The sequence below is a fragment of the Armigeres subalbatus genome, chromosome 1 (assembly GCF_024139115.2).
Source record: "Armigeres subalbatus isolate Guangzhou_Male chromosome 1, GZ_Asu_2, whole genome shotgun sequence".
Lineage (NCBI taxonomy): Eukaryota > Metazoa > Arthropoda > Insecta > Diptera > Culicidae > Armigeres > Armigeres subalbatus.
In genome coordinates this window covers 296,437,249-296,455,855 of record NC_085139.1, presented here as the reverse complement: position 1 = coordinate 296,455,855, position 18,607 = coordinate 296,437,249, and the positions used below count along the sequence as shown (strand labels likewise).

Below are 18,607 nucleotides of genomic sequence, written 5' to 3'. Positions count from 1 at the left end.
CTCTGACAAATATCCGTAATGGCGGGCGTACTGTAATTCCAATCAAAACTCATTTATAAACGTTTATTAAATGAAATGGTACAAACTCGTCTTATGATAAGTGAAGACATTCCACTAAAAAGCTCAAAGTAATTTCCTTAAAAAAAATAATCATTTACAAAGTTTTGATACTTTTGATACTTCAACAAGCAGCACAGTGTATGAGGGGCTGCGGAACAAAAGATCAAAAGGACAAAACTTTGAATTTTTGATTATTATGAAATTAAAAATTCTAAAGGTTCGGAAGCCTCCGTTTGAAAGGCTTTCTATTTTTTTTTTTCGAATAACTCGGTTGCCACGTTGCAAAAATATTGAAAGCTTCCATATACGTTTCTCGGAAGCCTTCTTCCAAGTAGCTCGGAAGCATTCACAAATAAAAATATGTTGTTTTTTAATGTATTTCCATGCACATATTTTACGCATGCAAATAAACGTAACCCCCGATCGATCTTACTGTTCTTTTAAATCGAATTAATTTAAATTGTTCTCACATTTAAAATTCAGTCATGGGAATGCAATTTTACACGTCGTTTAATTTTCAAAACTGTTTGCTATGTTCTTCAGCTTCGGAAGCTTCCTTTCACGAGACTCGGCAGTCTCCTTTCAAGAGGTTCAGAAGCCTTCTTTCAAGAGGTTTGAAAACCTTTTTTCAAAAGGTTCAGAAGTCTCTTTTCGAAAGGCTCGGAAGCATTCTTTCAAAAGTTTCGGGACACTCCTTTCAAGAGGCCCGGAAGCCTTCTTTCAAGTGGCCTGGAAGCCTCCTTTCAAGAGGCCCGGAAGCCTCCTTTCAAGAGGCCCGGAAGCCTCCTTTCAAGAGGCCCGGAAGCCTCCTTTCAAGAGGCCCGGAAGCCTCCTTTCAAGAGGCCAGAAGCCTCCTTTCAAGAGGCCCGGAAGCCTCCTTTCAAGAGGCTCGGAAGCCTCCTTTCAAGAGGCCCGGAAGCCTCCTTTCAAGAGGCCCGGAAGCCTCCTTTCAAGAGGCCCGGAAGCCTCCTTTCGAGAGGCCCAGAAGCCTTCTTTCAAGAGGCCCAGAAGCCTCTCTTTCAAAAGGCCCGGAAGCCTCCTTTAAAGAGGCCCAGAAGCGTCTTTTCAAGAAGTCCAGAAGCCTCCTTTCAAAAGGCCCCGAAGCCTGCTTTCAAGTGGCCAGGAAGCCTTCTCTCAAGAGCCCTGAAAGCCTCCTTTTAAGATGCCCGGCATTCTGGCTAGGAAGACTCCTTTTAAGATAATCAGGAGCTTTCTTTTAAAAGGCCCAGAAGACTCCTTTCAAGAGCCTCCTTTCACGAGGCACGGAAGCCTTCTTTCAAGAGGCTGGGAAGCCTTCTTTCAAGAGGCTGAGAAGCCTCCTTCAAGAAGCTCGGAATTCTTTTTTCAAGAGGCTTTGAAGAACACTTCCAAGTGTCTCAGAAGCGTCCTTTCAACATTCTAGGAAGCTTCCTTTTAAGTGGCTCAAAAGCCGCAATTAAAGAGGCATGGAAGCCTCCCTTCAAGAGGCTCAGAGGCCTTTTACCAAGAGGCTCAGAAGCCAACTTTCAAGAAATTCAGAAGCCCCCTTTCAAGAGGCTCGGAAAGCTCCCTTCAAAGGGATCGGAATTATTCTTTCAAGAGCATTAGAAGAAAACTTTTAAGAGGCTCAGAGGCTTAAAACCCGCATTTAAAGGGGCTCGGAACCCTCCATTCAAGAGGTTCAGAAACCTCCTTTCAAGATGCCCGGAAGCCTACATTCAAGATTTTCGGAAGTTTGGTGTATAAACTTAATTTGAATTGGAAAGTTTCACGGAATAATGGAAATTTCAGCCCAACTTACGGAGAGCCATATATCCCATAAGTTTTCAGGTCAATTTTTCATTAATCTAGTGAGTTACGCTTATTTTCATTTACAGCAAAAAATAGGGGGTACCTCAATTAATGCAAAAGTGCGAAGGGGTACCTCTCAAGAAAAAGGTTGAGAACCGCTGCTCTAAACCAATTTTTTTTCGATGTTCGGAGAATTTCTTTTGAAAATCGAAGAATTTCTTTCAAGATTCGGATTTTCTTTCCGAAACGGACGAAATTGTTTTGTCCTTCCGAACAAAATTATTCTAGATTACGAACGGCCAACTCGTGGGCCGTCGATTGACATTCTTTGGGCATATGAATGTAATTGTTGTCAGTACGGAACGGATTTGTCAAGGGCTTCCGAACCGAACATTTTGAATTCTTTTGGGAGTTCAAAAGCCTTTCTCATGGGCTTCCGAACGGAATTCGTTTATGCTACTGTATGAAATCCATTTAAGCTTTCTGAAAGGCTTTTTTAGGCTTCTGAAAGTTTTATTTTTTATTTTTTGAGCTTTTTTGGGCTCTCCAACGTTATTCATTTAGGTTTTCGAATGGAGTTGTTTTGGAATTTCGTTCGGGCTTCCGAATGGAGTTATTTTGGGTTTATGAATCGAATTCTTTTGGGCTTCCAAACTGAATCCTTCGAAAACTTCCAACGGAACTTTTTTTTCGAATGTAATTATTTGGGCTTCAAAGCAGAATTCGTTAGTGTTTTTGAACGAAACTATTTTGAGCTTTCCAAAGAAACTTTTTTGGGCTTATGAAAGGATTTTTTTTAGTTCCTGAACGGAATTATTTGGACTTAATTTTGGAATCTCCAACGACTTTTGGGTTTTCGAATGGAAATGTTTTGGGCTTCCGAACGCAATTATTGCGGTTTGGATTTTTGTTTCTCTAACGGAAATAATGATCTTCTGAATGGAGAATTTTTGGGCTTTCAAACTCAAACAACATTATTTTGGGTTTCCGAACGGATTTCTTTTGGGCTTCTGAACCTTGAAAGCCCTTTTAAAGGCCCGAACGAGATGGAATGAAACGGCGACGGTAATGGCAGGATTATGTGTTTCCGGACGGATTTTTTTTTGAGTTTCGGAATGGAATCATTTAAACTTTCGAATGAGATTTTTTTTTGTGCACTCCAACGACATTCTTTTGGGTTTCCGAACGGAATTATTTTATAGAAATCTTTCGAAGCTCTCGAAAGAAGCTTCTAAACGGATTTTTTATGAGTTTCTGAAAGGATTTTTTCAGACTCTTCAACGATATTTTTTCCGGTTTTCGAACGGAATTATGTTGAGCTTCTAAACGGAATTCGTTTGGGTTTTCGAATGAAATGTTTTCGATCTTTCGAACGGAATTTTTCCAAGCTTCCGAACGGAACATTTTGGGGCTTCTCAGCTTTTTTCTTTTGAGTTTCCGAACGGAATTCTTTTGCGTTTCCGAACGAACTATTTGGGCTTAATTTTGGGATCCCCAACGACGTTCTTTTGGGATTTCGATTGGAAATGCTTTTGGGCTTCCGCACAGAATCTTTTTGGGCTTCCGAACGGAATTATTTCGGGTTTACAAATGGTATTTTTCGTGCTTCCAAACGGAATTGATTTGATCATCTGAATGGAACGTTTTTGGGCTTTCCAATTAAAATATTCTTAATTTTGAAATGGAATTCTTTAGAGCAGTCAAAGACATTATTTTGGGCTTCCGAACGGATTTCTTTTGGGTTTCTGAACCTTGAAAGCCCTTTCAAAGGCCCGAACGCAATGGAACGAAACGGCGACAGTAAAGGTAGGATTTTACAGAAAATATATGGGCTTGCTGTCCAATCTTGCCGTTACCTTCGCCGTTCCGTTCTATTGCGTTCAGAGCTTAAGCTTCTGAACGGAATTCTTCTGAGTTTCTGAACGACACTCTTTTGGGTTTTCTGAATGAAATTATTTTGGGTTTATTCCGGAGACGAGCCAGCCTCGGGCTGAAAGTCTCCTAAATAAAGACAAAAAAAAATATTTTGGGTTTCCGAACGAAATCCTTTTAAGCTTTCGAAAGGAAAACTTGTTGGGGTTCTGAACGGTTTTTACGAGTTTTGGACGGAATTAGTTGGGCTTCCGAGCGGAATCCTTTCAGGCTCTTCAACGATATTCTTTTGGGTTTCCGAATGGAATTATTTTGAGCCTCTGAACGGAATCCTTCCAAGCTTCCGAACGGCACATTTTTTATTGCAATGGGAGTTCGACTGATCGGGGTAATTATGCTACGTTACGGCTATGCAGTCTTGGTATTTAATCGAACGATAATTTTGATTGTTATCTCAACGTTTCGACCACGAAAGTGGTTTTGGCCTTCTCAACTTACTTCTTTTGAGTTTCTGCACATAATTATTTTGGGCTTTCAATTGACATTCTTTTGGGTTTCCGAACGGAATCCTTTTCTGCTTTTGAGAAGAACCTTTTTGAGCTTCTGTACGGAATTTCTTTATGCTTCTGAATGGAAATATTTGATCTTTTTTCAAAAGCGTCACTGATAGCGCAATAGTGCATAAGTGCAAGTAAAATAATAAATTTTTATTACTGTTATGATTTTTGTAAATGTTTAGTGCCTTTTGCTTGCGATTTCTTGAGTTCTTTGAAGTTTGTTGCTTTGAACTTTGAAGCTTGTTATTAGAAGTTATAAGAACATAGTTATAAACATGTAAACCTATCTATTTTCATCATCTTGCATTGAGAAGAATAAAAAAGATCCCATTCCATTGAGTAGTTCCAGCAATTCGTGTTCCTTTCATAAGCTCAGCATGACAATCGGAATGAGAAACGAATTTTTTCCTTCACTCCATAAGATGTGAAACAATTTCCTCATTCACCATTGTCCATCCGGGGAAAGCTCTTTGTCTTCACGCATTCAACGCCCACGCACGCACCCGTCGTCATCGAATGCCGTGCAACAAACATTTTCCTAATTGAAGCCGACAACTGCCATTTTATTTCCACCGAATTAATGACACTAACCGTTTCGGTATTTTTCCTTGTCCTTCCAGGTACTGCGGCCCGATGACGCTGCTCGGCTATCTCTACATACGGACGTCGCGGGAGCTGCGGCCCCCCGATGGACCCCTCTCGATTATGATGTTCGAAGCGAGGGCCGAGGCGAGGAGCAAACAACTGTAAGTGAAACGAAACACCGAACCAATTGGGGGGCTTTTCTTCAAGATCCGATGATGATGGTGGGGTTGTGCGCTTTAATAAGCAGCATTTACCTATTTGGATAAGCATTTCGTTATATGGCGGAGCAAATAAATGGATCGGTTGCTCTGCCTATTCGTGCTCGTATCAATGAGCGAATGAGTGCGCACTTCCGGATTGATTGATTGCGGTTTGGCATGACACAAATGGGATTCGATATTATTCGAGCATTTGTGTCGTGAGCCGGTTCCGGTATTTTGGATCAGAAATTGTTCAAACAACTGTTCAACTGTGGTAACTTTATTTGTTATAGAGTTGGAGCACGTATGACTAATCGAGAGAACTGTTCTCCGGCGGCTTTGGAAACAGCTGCTTAAGATGGGATTTCAGAACCCCGTGATGGGAATCGATAAGTTGGATATTGATACTACACTTTGATACCTTTGAATGGTGGCAAAAGTTAGTACACCGGATAAAGAATGAAAGACTAAAATCTCTCTATAAAGATCCTACCTCGAAATAACGATCCATCATTCCTGTTCGTTGTATGTTAATTATTTACCTATATTTCGCCGGAGAAAAAACATAACGCATGGTGACTTTGGAGATATTCTCAGTTCTATCTCATTTGAAGAATTAAACTCAAATTAAACTTAAAAGTGATTGTTCAATAATTATCGCAGAACAAGATTATTTTAACAGATACCGAATCATTTTTGAATGATGTCTTATTGGTATTGCTGGGTAACACCAGCCATTTTTATTACCGGGTGATTTTTTAATTTTGAGACTGTCACTTTTAAGTTTAATTCGCGAAATGAGACAGATCCTCAATAATAGGTGATAAATATCGTTTTTTACGTAGGACTTTGGTTTTTTTTTCTTAACTGATTTTCACTTCACTTTTTAAAAATCGTGAACACTCCTCTTGAAAGGAGGCTTCCGAGGCTCTTGAAAGGAGGCTTCCGAGCCTCTTGAAAGGAGGCTTCCGAGCCTCTTGAAATGAGGCTTCCGAGCCTCTTGAAATGAGGCTTCCGAGCCTCTTGAAAGGAGGCTTCTGCGCCTCTTGGAAGGAGGCTTCTGAGCCTCTTGGAAGGAGGCTTCGGAGCCTCTTGACAGGAGGCTTCTGAGCCTCTTGACTGGAGGCTTCTGAGCCGCTTGAAAGGGGGCTACTGAGCCTCTTGAAAGGAGGCTTCCTGAGCCTCTTGAAAGGAGGCTTCTGAGCTCTTGAAAGGAGGCTTCTGAGCCTCTTGAAAGGAGGCTTCCTGAGCCTCTTGAAAGGAGGCTTCTGAGCCTCTTGAAAGGAGGCTTCTGAGCCTCTTGAAAGGAGGCCTGAGCCTCTTGAAAGGAGGCTTCTGAGCCTCTTGAAAGGAGGCTCTGAGCTCTTTGAAAGGAGGCTTCTGAGCCTCTTGAAAGGAGGCTTGAGCCTCTTGAAAGGAGCTCTGAGCCTCTTGAAAGGAGGCTTCTGAGCCTCTTGAAAGGAGGCTTCTGAGCCTCTTGAAAGGAGGCTCTGAGCCTCTTGAAAGGAGGCTTCTGAGGCCTCTTGAAAGGAGGCTTCTGAGGCCTCTTGAAAGGAGGCTTCTGAGCCTCTTGAAGGAGGCTTCTGAGCCTCTTGAAAGGAGGCTTCTGAGCCTCTTGAAAGGAGGCTTCCTGAGCCTCTTGAAAGGAGGCTTCTGAGCCTCTTGAAAGGAGGCTTCTGAGCCTCTTGAAAGGAGGCTTCTGAGGCCTCTTGAAAGGAGGCCTGAGCCTCTTGAAAGGAGGCTTCTGAGCCTCTTGAAAGGAGGCTCTGAGCCTCTTGAAAGGAGGCTTCTGAGCCTCTTGAAAGGAGGCTTCTGAGCCTCTTGAAAGGAGGCTTCTGAGCCTCTTGAAAGGAGGCTTCCTGAGCCTCTTGAAAGGAGGCTTCTGAGCCTCTTGAAAGGAGGCCTGAGCCTCTTGAAAGGAGGCTCTGAGGCCTCTTGAAAGGAGGCTTCTGAGCCTCTCTTGAAAGGAGGCTTCTGAGCCTCTTGAAAGGAGGCCTGAGCCTCTTGAAAGGAGGCTTCTGAGCCTCTTGAAAGGAGGCTCTGAGCCTCTTGAAAGGAGGCTCTGAGCCTCTTGAAAGGAGGCTTCTGAGCCTCTTGAAAGGAGGCTTCTGAGCCTCTTGAAAGGAGGCTTCTGAGCCTCTTGAAAGGAGGCTTCTGAGCCTCTTGAAAGGAGGCTTCTGAGCCTCTTGAAAGGAGGCTTCTGAGCCTCTTGAAAGGAGGCTTCTGAGCCTCTTGAAAGGAGGCTCTGAGCCTCTTGAAAGGAGGCTTCTGAGCCTCTTGAAAGGAGGCTCTGAGCCTCTTGAAAGGAGGCTCTGAGCCTCTTGAAAGGAGGCTTCTGAGCCTCTTGAAAGGAGGCTTCTGAGCCTCTTGAAAGGAGGCTTCTGAGCCTCTTGAAAGGAGGCTTCTGAGCCTCTTGAAAGGAGGCTTCTGAGCCTCTTGAAAGGAGGCTTCTGAGCCTCTTGAAAGGAGGCTTCTGAGCCTCTTGAAAGGAGGCTCTGAGCCTCTTGAAAGGAGGCTCTGAGCCTCTTGAAAGGAGGCTTCTGAGCCTCTTGAAAGGAGGCTCTGAGCCTCTTGAAAGGAGGCTTCTGAGCCTCTTGAAAGGAGGCTCTGAGCCTCTTGAAAGGAGGCTCTGAGCTCTTGAAAGGAGGCTCTGAGCTCTTGAAAGGAGGCTTCTGAGCCTCTTGAAAGGAGGCCTGAGCCTCTTGAAAGGAGGCTCTGAGCCTCTTGAAAGGAGGCTTCTGAGCCTCTTGAAAGGAGGCTTCTGAGCCTCTTGAAAGGAGGCTCTGAGCCTCTTGAAAGGAGGCCTGAGCCTCTTGAAAGGAGGCATCTGAGCTCTTGAAAGGAGGCTTCTGAGCCTCTTGAAAGGAGGCTTGAGCCTCTTGAAAGGAGGCTTCTGAGCCTCTTGAAAGGAGGCTTCTGAGCCTCTTGAAAGGAGGCTCTGAGCCTCTTGAAAGGAGGCTTCTGAGCCTCTTGAAAGGAGGCTCTGAGGCCTCTTGAAAGGAGGCTTCTGAGCCTCTTGAAAGGAGGCTCGAGCCTCTTGAAAGGAGGCTTCCTGAGCTCTTGAAAGGAGGCTTCTGAGCCTCTTGAAAGGAGGCTTGAGGCCTCTTGAAAGGAGGCTCTGAGCTCTTGAAAGGAGGCTTCCTGAGCCTCTTGAAAGGAGGCTTGAGCCTCTTGAAAGGAGGCTTCTGAGCCTCTTGAAAGGAGGCTTCTGAGCTCTTGAAAGGAGGCTTCCTGAGCCTCTTGAAAGGAGGCTTCTGAGCCTCTTGAAAGGAGGCTTCTGAGCCTCTTGAAAGGAGGCTTCTGAGCTCTTGAAAGGAGGCTTCCTGAGCCTCTTGAAAGGAGGCTTCTGAGCCTCTTGAAAGGAGGCTCTGAGCCTCTTGAAAGGAGGCTTCTGAGCCTCTTGAAAGGAGGCTTCTGAGCCTCTGAAAGGAGGCCTGAGCCTCTTGAAAGGAGGCTTCTGAGCCTCTTGAAAGGAGGCCTGAGCCTCTTGAAAGGAGGCTTCTGAGCTCTTGAAAGGAGGCTTCCTGAGCTCTCTTGAAAGGAGGCTTCTGAGCCTCTTGAAAGGAGGCTTCTGAGCCTCTTGAAAGGAGGCTCTGAGCCTCTTGAAAGGAGGCTTCTGAGCCTCTTGAAAGGAGGCTTCTGAGCCTCTTGAAAGGAGGCTCTGAGCTCTTGAAAGGAGGCTTGAGCCTCTTGAAAGGAGGCTTCTGAGCCTCTTGAAAGGAGGCTCTGAGCCTCTTGAAAGGAGGCTCTGAGCCTCTTGAAAGGAGGCCTGAGCCTCTTGAAAGGAGGCTTCTGAGCTCTTGAAAGGAGGCCTGAGCCTCTTGAAAGAAGGCTTCTGAGCCTCTTGAAAGGAGGCTTTCGAGCCTCTTGAAAGGAGACTTTCGAGCCTCTCGAAAAGAGGCTTGTGAGCCTTTTGAATGAACGCTTCTGAGCCTCTTGAAAGAAGTCTTCTGAGCCTCTTGAAAGGAGGCTTCTGAGCCTCTTGAATGAAGGCTTCTGAGCCTCTTGAAAGGATGCTTCTGAGCATATTGAAAGGAAGCTTCTGAGCCTCTTGAAAGGAGGCTCTGAGCCTCTTGAAAGGAGGCTTCTGAGCTCTCTTGAAAGGAGGCTCTGAGCCTCTTGAAAGGAGGCTTCTGAGCCTCTTGAAAGGAGGCTTCTGAGCCTCTTGAAAGGAGGCTCTGAGCCTCTTGAAAGGAGGCTTCTGAGCCTCTTGAAAGGAGGCTCTGAGCCTCTTGAAAGGAGGCTTCTGAGCCTCTTGAAAGGAGGCCTGAGCCTCTTGAAAGGAGGCTTCTGAGCCTCTTGAAAGGAGGCTTCTGAGCCTCTTGAAAGGAGGCTTCCTGAGCCTCTTGAAAGGAGGCTCTGAGCCTCTTGAAAGGAGGCTCTGAGCCTCTTGAAAGGAGGCTCTGAGCCTCTTGAAAGGAGGCTTCTGAGCCTCTTGAAAGGAGGCTTCTGAGCCTCTTGAAAGGAGGCTTCTGAGCTCTTGAAAGGAGGCTTCTGAGCCTCTTGAAAGGAGGCTCTGAGCCTCTTGAAAGGAGGCTTCTGAGCCTCTTGAAAGGAGGCTCTGAGCCTCTGAATGAAGGCTTCTGAGCTCTTGAATGAAGGCTCTGAGCCTCTTGAAAGGAGGCTCTGAGCCTCTTGAAAGGAGGCTCTGAGCCTCTTGAAAGGAGGCTTCTGAGCCTCTTGAAAGGGAGGCTCTGAGCCTCTTGAAAGGAGGCTTCTGAGCCTCTTGAAAGGAGGCTTCCTGAGCCTCTTGAAAGGAGGCTTCTGAGCCTCTTGAAAGGAGGCCTGAGCCTCTTGAAAGGAGGCTCTGAGCCTCTTGAAAGGAGGCTTGAGCCTCTCTTGAAAGGAGGCTTCTGAGCCTCTTGAAAGGAGGCTTCTGAGCCTCTTGAAAGGAGGCTTCTGAGCCTCTTGAAAGGAGGCTTCTGAGCCTCTTGAAAGGAGGCTCTGAGGCCTCTTGAAAGGAGGCTCTGAGCCTCTTGAAAGGAGGCTTCTGAGCCTCTTGAAAGGAGGCCTGAGCCTCTTGAAAGGAGGCTTCTGAGCTCTTGAAAGGAGGCTTCTGAGCCTCTTGAAAGGAGGCTTCTGAGCCTCTTGAAAGGAGGCTTCTGAGCCTCTTGAAAGGAGGCTTCTGAGCCTCTTGAAAGGAGGCTTCTGAGCCTCTTGAAAGGAGGCCTGAGCCTCTTGAAAGGAGGCTTCTGAGCCTCTTGAAAGGAGGCTTCTGAGCCTCTTGAATGAAGGCTCTGAGCCTCTTGAAAGGAGGCTTCTGAGCTCTTGAAAGGAGGCTTCCGAGCCTTTTGAAAGGAGGCTTCCGAGCCTCTTGAAAGGAGGTTTGTGAGTTTCTTGAAAGGAGGCTTCCGAGCCTCTTGAAAGGAGGCTTCCGAGCCTCTTGAAAGGAGGCTTCCGAGCCTCTTGAAAGGAGGCTTCCGAGCCTCTTGAAAGGAGGCTTCCGAGCCTCTTGAAAGGAGGCTTCCGAGCCTCTTGAAAGGAGGTTTCCGAGTCTCTTGAAAGGAGGCTTCCGAGCCTCTTGAAAGGAGGCTTTCGAGCCTCATGAATGAAGGTTTCTGAGCCTCTTGAATGAAGGCTTCTGAGCCTCTTGAATGAAGGCTTCTGACCCTCTTGAATGGAGGCTTCCGAACCTCTTGAAAGGAGGTTTCCGAGCCTCTTGAAAGGAGGCTTCCGAGCCTCTTGAAAGGAGGCTTCCGAGCCTCTTGAAAGGAGGCTTCCGAGCCTCTTGAAAGGAGGCTTCCGAGCCTCTTGAAAGAAGGCTTCTGAGCCTCTTGAAAGGAGGCTTCTGAGCCTCTTGAAAGGAGGCCTGAGCCTCTTGAATGAAGGCTCTGAGCTCTTGAAAGGAGGCTTCTGAGCCTCTTGAAAGGAGGCTCTGAGCCTCTGAAAGGAGGCTTCTGAGCCTCTTGAAAGGAGGCTTCTGAGCCTCTTGAAAGGAGGCTTCTGAGCCTCTTGAAAGGAGGCTTCTGAGCCTCTTGAAAGGAGGCTTCTGAGCCTCTTGAAAGGAGGCTTCTGAGCCTCTTGAAAGGAGGCTTCTGAGCTCTTGAAAGGAGGCTTCTGAGCTCTTGAAAGGAGGCTTCCTGAGCCTCTTGAAAGGAGGCTCTGAGCCTCTTGAAAGGAGGCCTGAGCCTCTAGAAAGGAGGCTTCCGGGCCTCTTGGAAAAGGCTCCTGGGCCTCTTGAAAGGAGGCTTCTGAGCCTCTTGAATGAAGGCTTCTGAGCCTCTTGAATGAAGGCTTCTGAGCCTCTTGAAAGGAGGCTTGAGCTCTCTTGAAAGGAGGCCTGAGCCTCTTGAAAGGAGGCTTCTGAGCCTCTTGAAAGGAGGCTCGAGCCTCTTGAAAGGAGGCTTGAGCCTCTTGAATGAAGGCTCTGAGCTCTTGAAAGGAGGCTTCCTGAGCCTCTTAAAGGAGGCTCTGAGCCTCTTGAAAGGAGGCTTCCGAGCCTCTTGAAGGAGGCTTCTGAAGCTTGAGCCTCTTGAATGGAGGCTCTGAGCCTCTTGAAAGGAGGCCTGAGCCTCTTGAAAGGAGGCTTCTGAGCCTCTTGAAAGGAGGCTTCCTGAGCCTCTTGAAAGGAGGCTGAGCTCTTGAAAGGAGGCCTGAGCCTCTTGAAAGGAGGCTTCTGAGCCTCTTGAAAGGAGGCTTTGAGCCTCTTGAAAGGAGGGTTCTGAGCTCTTGAAAGGAGGCTCTGAGCCTCTTGAAAGGAGGCTTCTGAGCCTCTTGAAAGGAGGCTCTGAGCCTCTTGAAAGGAGGCTTCTGAGCCACTTGGAAAGGAGGCTTCTGAGCCTTTTGAAAGGAGGACACTCTGAGCCTCTTGAAAGGAGGCTTCCTGAGCCTCTCTTGAAGGAGGCTTCCTGAAGCTTGAGCCTCTTGAATGGAGGCATCTGAGCCTCTTGAAAGGAGGCTTCTGAGCGTCTTGAAAATAGGCTTCTGAGCCTCTTGAAAGGAGGCTTCTGAGCCTCTTGAAAGGAGGCTTCTGAGCCTTCTTGAAAGGAGGCTTGAGCCTCTTGAAAGGAGGCTTCTGAGCCTCTTGAAAGGAGGCTTCCTGAGCCTCTTGAAAGGAGGCTTCTGGAGCCTCTTGAATGAAGGCTTCTGAGCCTCTTGAAAGGAGGCTTCTGAGCCTCTTGAAAGGAGGCTTCTGAGCCTCTTGAAAGGAGGCTTCTGAGCCTCTTGAAAGGAGGCTTCTGAGCCTCTTGAAAGGAGGCTTGAGCCTCTTGAAAGGAGGCTTCTGAGCTCTTGAAAGGAGGCTTCTGAGCCTCTTGAAAGGAGGCTCTGAGCCTCTTGAAAGGAGGCTTCTGAGCCTCTTGAAAGGAGGCTCTGAGCCTCTTGAAAGGAGGCTTCTGAGCCTCTTGAAAGGAGGCTTCTGAGCCTCTTGAAAGGAGGCTCTGAGCCTCTTGAAAGGAGGCTCTGAGCCTCTTGAAAGGAGGCTTCTGAGCCTCTTGAAAGGAGGCTTCTGAGCCTCTTGAAAGGAGGCTTCTGAGCCTCTTGAAAGGAGGCTTCTGAGCCTCTTGAAAGGAGGCCTGAGCCTCTTGAAAGGAGGCTTCTGAGCTTCTTGAAAGGAGGCCTGAGCTTCTTGAAAGGAGGCTTCTGAGCCTCTTGAAAGGAGGCTCTGAGCCTCTTGAAGGAGGCCTGAAGCTTGAGCCTCTTGAATGGAGGCATCTGAGCCTTTTGAAAGGAGGCATCTGAGCCTTTTGAAAGGAGGCTCTGAGCCTCTTGAAAGGAGGCTTCTGAGGCCTCTTGAAAGGAGGCTTCTGAGCCTCTTGAAAGGAGGCCTGAGCCTCTTGAATGAAGGCTTCTGAGCCTCTTGAATGAAGGCTTCTGAGCCTCTTGAAAGGAGGCTTCTGAGCCTCTTGAAAGGAGGCCTGAGCCTCTTGAAAGGAGGCTTCTGAGCTCTTGAAAGGAGGCTTCTGAGCCTCTTGAAAGGAGGCCTGAGCTCTTGAAAGGAGGCTCTGAGCCTCTTGAAAGGAGGCTTCCGAGCCTCTTGAAAGGAGGCTTCCGAGCCTCTTGAAAGGAGGCTTCCGAGCCTCTTGAAAGGAGGCTTCCGAGCCTCTTGAAAGGAGGCTTCCGAGCCTCTTGAAAGGAGGCTTCCGAGCTTCTTGAAAGGAGGCTTCCAAACCTCTTGAAAGGAGGCTTCCGAGCCTCTTGAAAGGAAGCTTCCGAGCCTCTTGAAGGAGGCTTCCGAAGCTTTCGAGCCTCTTGAATGGAGGCATCCGAGCCTCTTGAAAGGAGGCTTCCGAGCCTCTTGAAAGGAGGCTTCCGAGCCTCTTGAAAGGAGGCTTCCGAGCCTCTTGAAAGGAGGCTTCCGAGCCTCTTGAATGAAGGCTTCCGAGCCTCTTGAAAGGAGGCTTCCGAGCCTCTTGAAAGGAGGCTTGAGCCTCTTGAAAGGAGGCTCTGAGCCTCTTAAAGGAGGCTTCTGAGCCTCTTGAAAGGAGGCTTCTGAGCCTCTTGAAGGAGGCTTCTGAAGCTGAGCCTCTTGAATGGAGGCTTCTGAGCCTCTTGAAAGGAGGCTCTGAGCCTCTTGAAAGGAGGCTTCTGAGCCTCTTGAAAGGAGGCCTGAGCCTCTTGAAAGGAGGCTTCCTGAGCCTCTTGAAAGGAGGCTTCTGAGCCTCTTGAAAGGAGGCTTCTGAGCCTCTTGAAAGGAGGCTTGAGCTCTTGAAAGGAGGCTTCTGAGCCTCTTGAAAGGAGGCTTCTGAGCCTCTTGAAAGGAGGCTTCTGAGCCTCTTGAAAGGAGGCTTCCTGAGCCTCTTGAAAGGAGGCTTCTGAGCCTCTTGAAAGGAGGCTTCTGAGCCTCTTGAAAGGAGGCTTGAGACTCTTGAAAGGAGGCTTCCGAGCCTCTTGAAAGGAGGCTTCCGAGCCTCTTGAAAGGAGGCTTCCGAGCCTCTTGAAAGGAGGCTTCCGAGCCACTTGAAAGGAGGCTTCCGAGCCTCTTGAAAGGAGACTTCCGAGCCTCTTGAAAGGAGGCTTCCGAGCCTCTTGAAGGAGGCTTCCGAAGCTTTCGAGCCTCTTGAATGGAGGCTTCCGAGCCTCTTGAAAGGAGGCTTCCGAGCGTCTTGAAAATAGGCTTCCGAGCCTCTTGAAAGGAGGCTTCCGAGCCTCTTGAAAGGAGGCTTCTGAGCCTCTTGAAAGGAGGCTTCTGAGCCTCTTGAAAGGAGGCTTCTGAGCCTCTTGAAAGGAGGCTTCTGAGCCTCTTGAATGGAGGCTTCTGAGCCTCTTGAAAGGAGGCTTCTGAGCCTCTTGAAAGGAGGCTTCTGAGCCTCTTGAAAGGAGGCTTCTGAGCCTCTTGAAAGGAGGCTTCTGAGCCTCTTGAAAGGAGGCTTCTGAGCCTCTTGAAAGGAGGCTTCTGAGCCTCTTGAAAGGAGGCTTCTGAGCCTCTTGAAAGGAGGCTTCCGAGCCTCATAAAAGGAGGCCTGAGCCTCTTGAAAGGAGGCTTCTGAGCCTCTTGAAAGGAGGCCTGAGCCTCTTGAAAGGAGGCTGGAGCTTCTTGAAAGGAGGCTTCCTGAGCTTCTTGAAAGGAGGCTTCTGAGCCTCTTGAAAGGAGGCTTCTGAGCCTCTTGAAAGGAGGCTTGAAGCTTGAGCCTCTTGAATGGAGGCATCTGAGCCTTTTGAAAGGAGGCTTCTGAGCCTCTTGAATGGAGGCTTCTGAGCCTCTTGAAAGGAGGCTTCTGAGCCTCTTGAAAGGAGACTTCTTAGCCTCTTGAAAGGAGGCTTCTGAGCCTCTTGAAATGAGGCTTCTGAGCCTCTTGCATGAAGGCCTCTGAGCCTCTTGCATGAAGGCCTCTGAGCCTCTTGAAAGGAGGCTTCTGAGCCTCTTGAAAGGAGGCTTCTGAGCCTCTTGAAAGGAGGCTTCTGAGCCTCTTGAAAGGAGGCTTCTGAGCCTCTTGAAAGGAGGCTTCTGAGCCTCTTGAAAGGAGGCTTCTGAGCCTCTTGAAAGGAGGCTTCTGAGCCTTTTGAAAGGAGGCCTGAGCCTCTTGAAAGGAGGCCTGAGCCTCTTGAAAGGAGGCCTGAGCCTCTTGAAAGGAGGCTCTGAGCCTCTTGAAAGGAGGCCTGAGCCTCTTGAAAGGAGGCTCTGAGCCTCTTGAAAGGAGGCTTCCTGAGCTTCTTGAAAGGAGGCTTCCAAACCTCTTGAAAGGAGGCCTCCGAGCCTCTTGAAAGGAAGCTTCCGAGCCTCTTGAAGGAGGCTTCCGAAGCTTTCGAGCCTCTTGAATGGAGGCATCCGAGCCTCTTGAAAGGAGGCTTCCGAGCCTCTTGAAAGGAGGCTTCCGAGCCTCTTGAAAGGAGGCTTCCGAGCCTCTTGAAAGGAGGCCTGAGCCTCTTGAAAGGAGGCTTCTGAGCCTCTTGAAAGGAGGCCTGAGCCTCTTGAAAGGAGGCCTGGAGCCTCTTGAAAGGAGGCTTCTGAGTCTCTTGAAAGGAGGCTTCTGAGCCTCTTGAAAGGAGGCTCTGAGCCTCTTGAAAGGAGGCTTCTGAGCCTCTTGAAAGGAGGCTTCTGAGCTTCTTGAAAGGAGGCTCTGAGCTTCTTGAAAGGAGGCTTCTGAGGCCTCTTGAAAGGAGGCTTGAGCCTCTTGAAGGAGGCTTCAGAAGCTGAGCCTCTTGAATGGAGGCATCTGAGGCCTTTTGAAAGGAGGCATCTGAGCCTTTTGAAAGGAGGCTTCTGAGCCTTGAAAGGAGGCTTCTGAGCCTCTTGAAAGGAGGCTTCTGAGCCTCTTGAAAGGAGGCTTCTGAGCCTCTTGCATGAAGGCTTCTGAGCCTCTTGAAAGGAGGCTTCTGAGCCTCTTGAAAGGAGGCCTGAGCCTCTTGAAAGGAGGCCTGAGCCTCTTGAAAGGAGGCTTCTGAGCCTCTTGAAAGGAGGCCTGAGCCTCTTGAAAGGAGGCTTCTGAGCCTCTTGAAAGGAGGCTTCTGAGCCTCTTGAAAGGAGGCTTCTGAGCCTCTTGAAAGGAGGCTCTGAGCCTCTTGAAAGGAGGCTTCTGAGCCTTTTGAAAGGAGGCCTGAGCCTCTTGAAAGGAGGCTCTGAGCCTCTTGAAAGGAGGCTCTGAGCCTCTTGAAAGGAGGCTTCTGAGCCTCTTGAAAGGAGGCTTCTGAGCCCTTGAAAGGAGGCTTCTGAGCCTCTTGAAAGAAGGCTTCCGAGCATTAATATCGAAAGGAGGCTTCCGAGCCTTTTGAAAGGAGGTTTCCGAGCCCCTTGAAAGGAGGCTTCCGAGCCTCTTGAAAGGAGGCTTCCGAGCCTCTTGAAAGGAGGCTTCCGAGCCTCTTGAAAAAGGCTTCCTGAGCATTAATATTGAAAGGAGGCTTCTGAGCCTTTTGAAAGGGGGCTTCTGAGCCTCTTGAAGGGAGGCTTCTGAGCCTCTTGAAGGAGGCTTGAGCCTCTTGAAAGGAGGCTTCTGAGCCTCTTGAAAGGAGGCTTCTGAGCCTCTTGAAAGGAGGCTTGAGGCCTCTTGAAAGGAGGCTCTGAGCCTCTTGAAAGGAGGCTTCTGAGCCTCTTGAAAGGAGGCTCTGAGCCTCTTGAAAGGAGGCTTTTGAGCCTCTTGAAAGGAGGCATCTGAGCCTCTTGAAAGTACGCTTCCAAGCCTCTTGAAGGGAGGCTCTGAGCCTCTTGAAAGGAGGCCTGAGCCTCTTGAAAGGAGGCCTGAGCCTCTTGAAAGGAGGCTTCTGAGCCTTTGAAAGGAGGCTTCTGAGCCTTTTGAAAGGAGGCTCTGAGCCTTTTGAAAGGAGGCTCTGAGCCTCTTGAAAGAAGGCTTCCGAGTTTCATGGAAGGAGGCTTCTGAGATTCTTGAAAGGAGGCTTCCGAGCTTCGTGAAAATAGACTTCCGAACCTCTTGAAAGGAGGCCTGAGCCTCTTGAAAGGAGGCTTCTGAGCCCCTTGAAAGGAAGCTTCTGAGCCTCTTGAAAGGAGGCCTGAGCCTCTTGAAAGGAGGCTTCCTGAGCTCTCTTGAAAGGAGGCTTCTGAGCCTCTTGAAAGGAGGCTCTGAGCCTCTTGAAAGGAGGCTTCTGAGCCTCTTGAAAGGAGGCTTCTGAGCCTCTTGAAAGGAGGCTTCCGAGGCCTCTTGAAAGGAGGCTTCCGAGCCTCTTGAAAGGACGCTTCAGAGCCTCTTGAAAGGAGGCTTCCGAGCCGGGACGCCCGCAAAAAGAAAAGTGTGATTGTGGATCGGAATGATCTCAATTCTGCGTGGTGAGACGCCTGCACTCGAGAGTTTCTTCCTCTGCGTTGGTGGGACGCCCGCAAGGAGAATAGTGTTATTGTAGCTCGAAATGAGCACAATTCTGCGTGACGGGACGCGCGCATTCAAGGACTTTTTCCTCTGAGTTGGTAAGACGTTCGCAAGAAGAAAACTGTTATTGTGGATCGGAATTATCACCATTTTGCATGGAGGGACGCCCGCACTCGAGAGTTTCTTCATCTGCGTTGATGGGACGCCGGCAAGAAGAAAAGTGTTATTGTGGATCCGAATGATTACAATTCTGCGTGGTGGGACGCCCGCATTCAAGAGTTTCATCCTCTGCGTAGGTGGGACGCCCGCAAGAAGAAAAGTGTTATTGTGGATCGGAATGATCACAATTTTGCATGGAGGGACGCCCGCACTCGAGAGTTTCTTCCTCTGCGTTGGTGGGACGCCCGCAAGAAGAATAGTGTTATTGTAGCTCGAAATGATCACAATTCTGCGTGATGGGACGCGCGCATTCAAGAGTTTCTTCCTCTGCGTTGGTGGGACGCCCACAAGAAGAATAGTGTTATTGTAGCTCGGAATAATTACAATTCTGCGTGATGGGACGCGCGCATTCAAGAGCTTCTTTCTCTGCGTTGGTAGGACGGTCGCAAGAAGAAAAGTGTTATTGTGGATCGGAATGATCACAATTTTGCATAGTGCCCGCCTTCAAGAGTTTATTCCTCTGCATTGGTGGGACGCCCGCAAGAAGAAAAGCGTTATTGTGGATCATTTTTCAAAAAATGTTTCAACTTTGAATCACAAGTTGTCGCTGCTATCGGAGACTGTTCCCATACGCCATACGCCAAATGGCGGTATGGGATATTGAACAGTGGACTATCTTGTACTTAAATATCTTTGGTTGGGTGTAACCTTTTAACAGCATTTAAGTATGCGACATGCTTATTTAAATTTTCTGTTTTTCATCCACACAAAAAAAAACGACATACGCCAAGGCTGCGTCAACGATATATGAGTTGTCAAACGTACCGTGCCGTGAAGAATCTCTGAGTGACCTGGTGCTTGATTTTATGGTCCGTACTCGTTCATCATAATATAACCAAAGCTCTGAACTTTTACGCCCCAACTTGATGCCGAAGTGTGGGAATACATGTCCATCATCCACAACATAAAAACAAGCCAAAATGAAAAGCAAAAAAAAGAATGATCCCCTGGTGGATAGCTTCTCATCTGTGCTTATTACGGTGCTGGATGTGCAAGCCGTAAATCTGCTCGACCAACGTGCAAAGGAAAACCAATAACTTTCTCATTTCAATTAATATTCGCGACACGTTCGTCAGAAGAATATCAATTCACCAAGAGTCAATATTCTATGTCTTCGTCGTCTTTGTCGTCGTATCTCGATTTTGGC

The 18,607-nt window shown here is 48.2% G+C and overlaps 1 protein-coding gene across 1 annotated transcript in view; it reads left to right on the top strand.

Annotated features, from left to right (window-relative positions):
* Positions 1-18,607, top strand: part of LOC134207482 (uncharacterized) — a 288,199-nt gene that overhangs the window by 168,099 nt on the left and 101,493 nt on the right. The window contains exon 3 of the mRNA XM_062683196.1: positions 4,880-5,005. Coding sequence (XP_062539180.1) covers positions 4,880-5,005 — 126 coding nt within the window. The remainder of the gene's footprint in view (positions 1-4,879; positions 5,006-18,607) is intronic.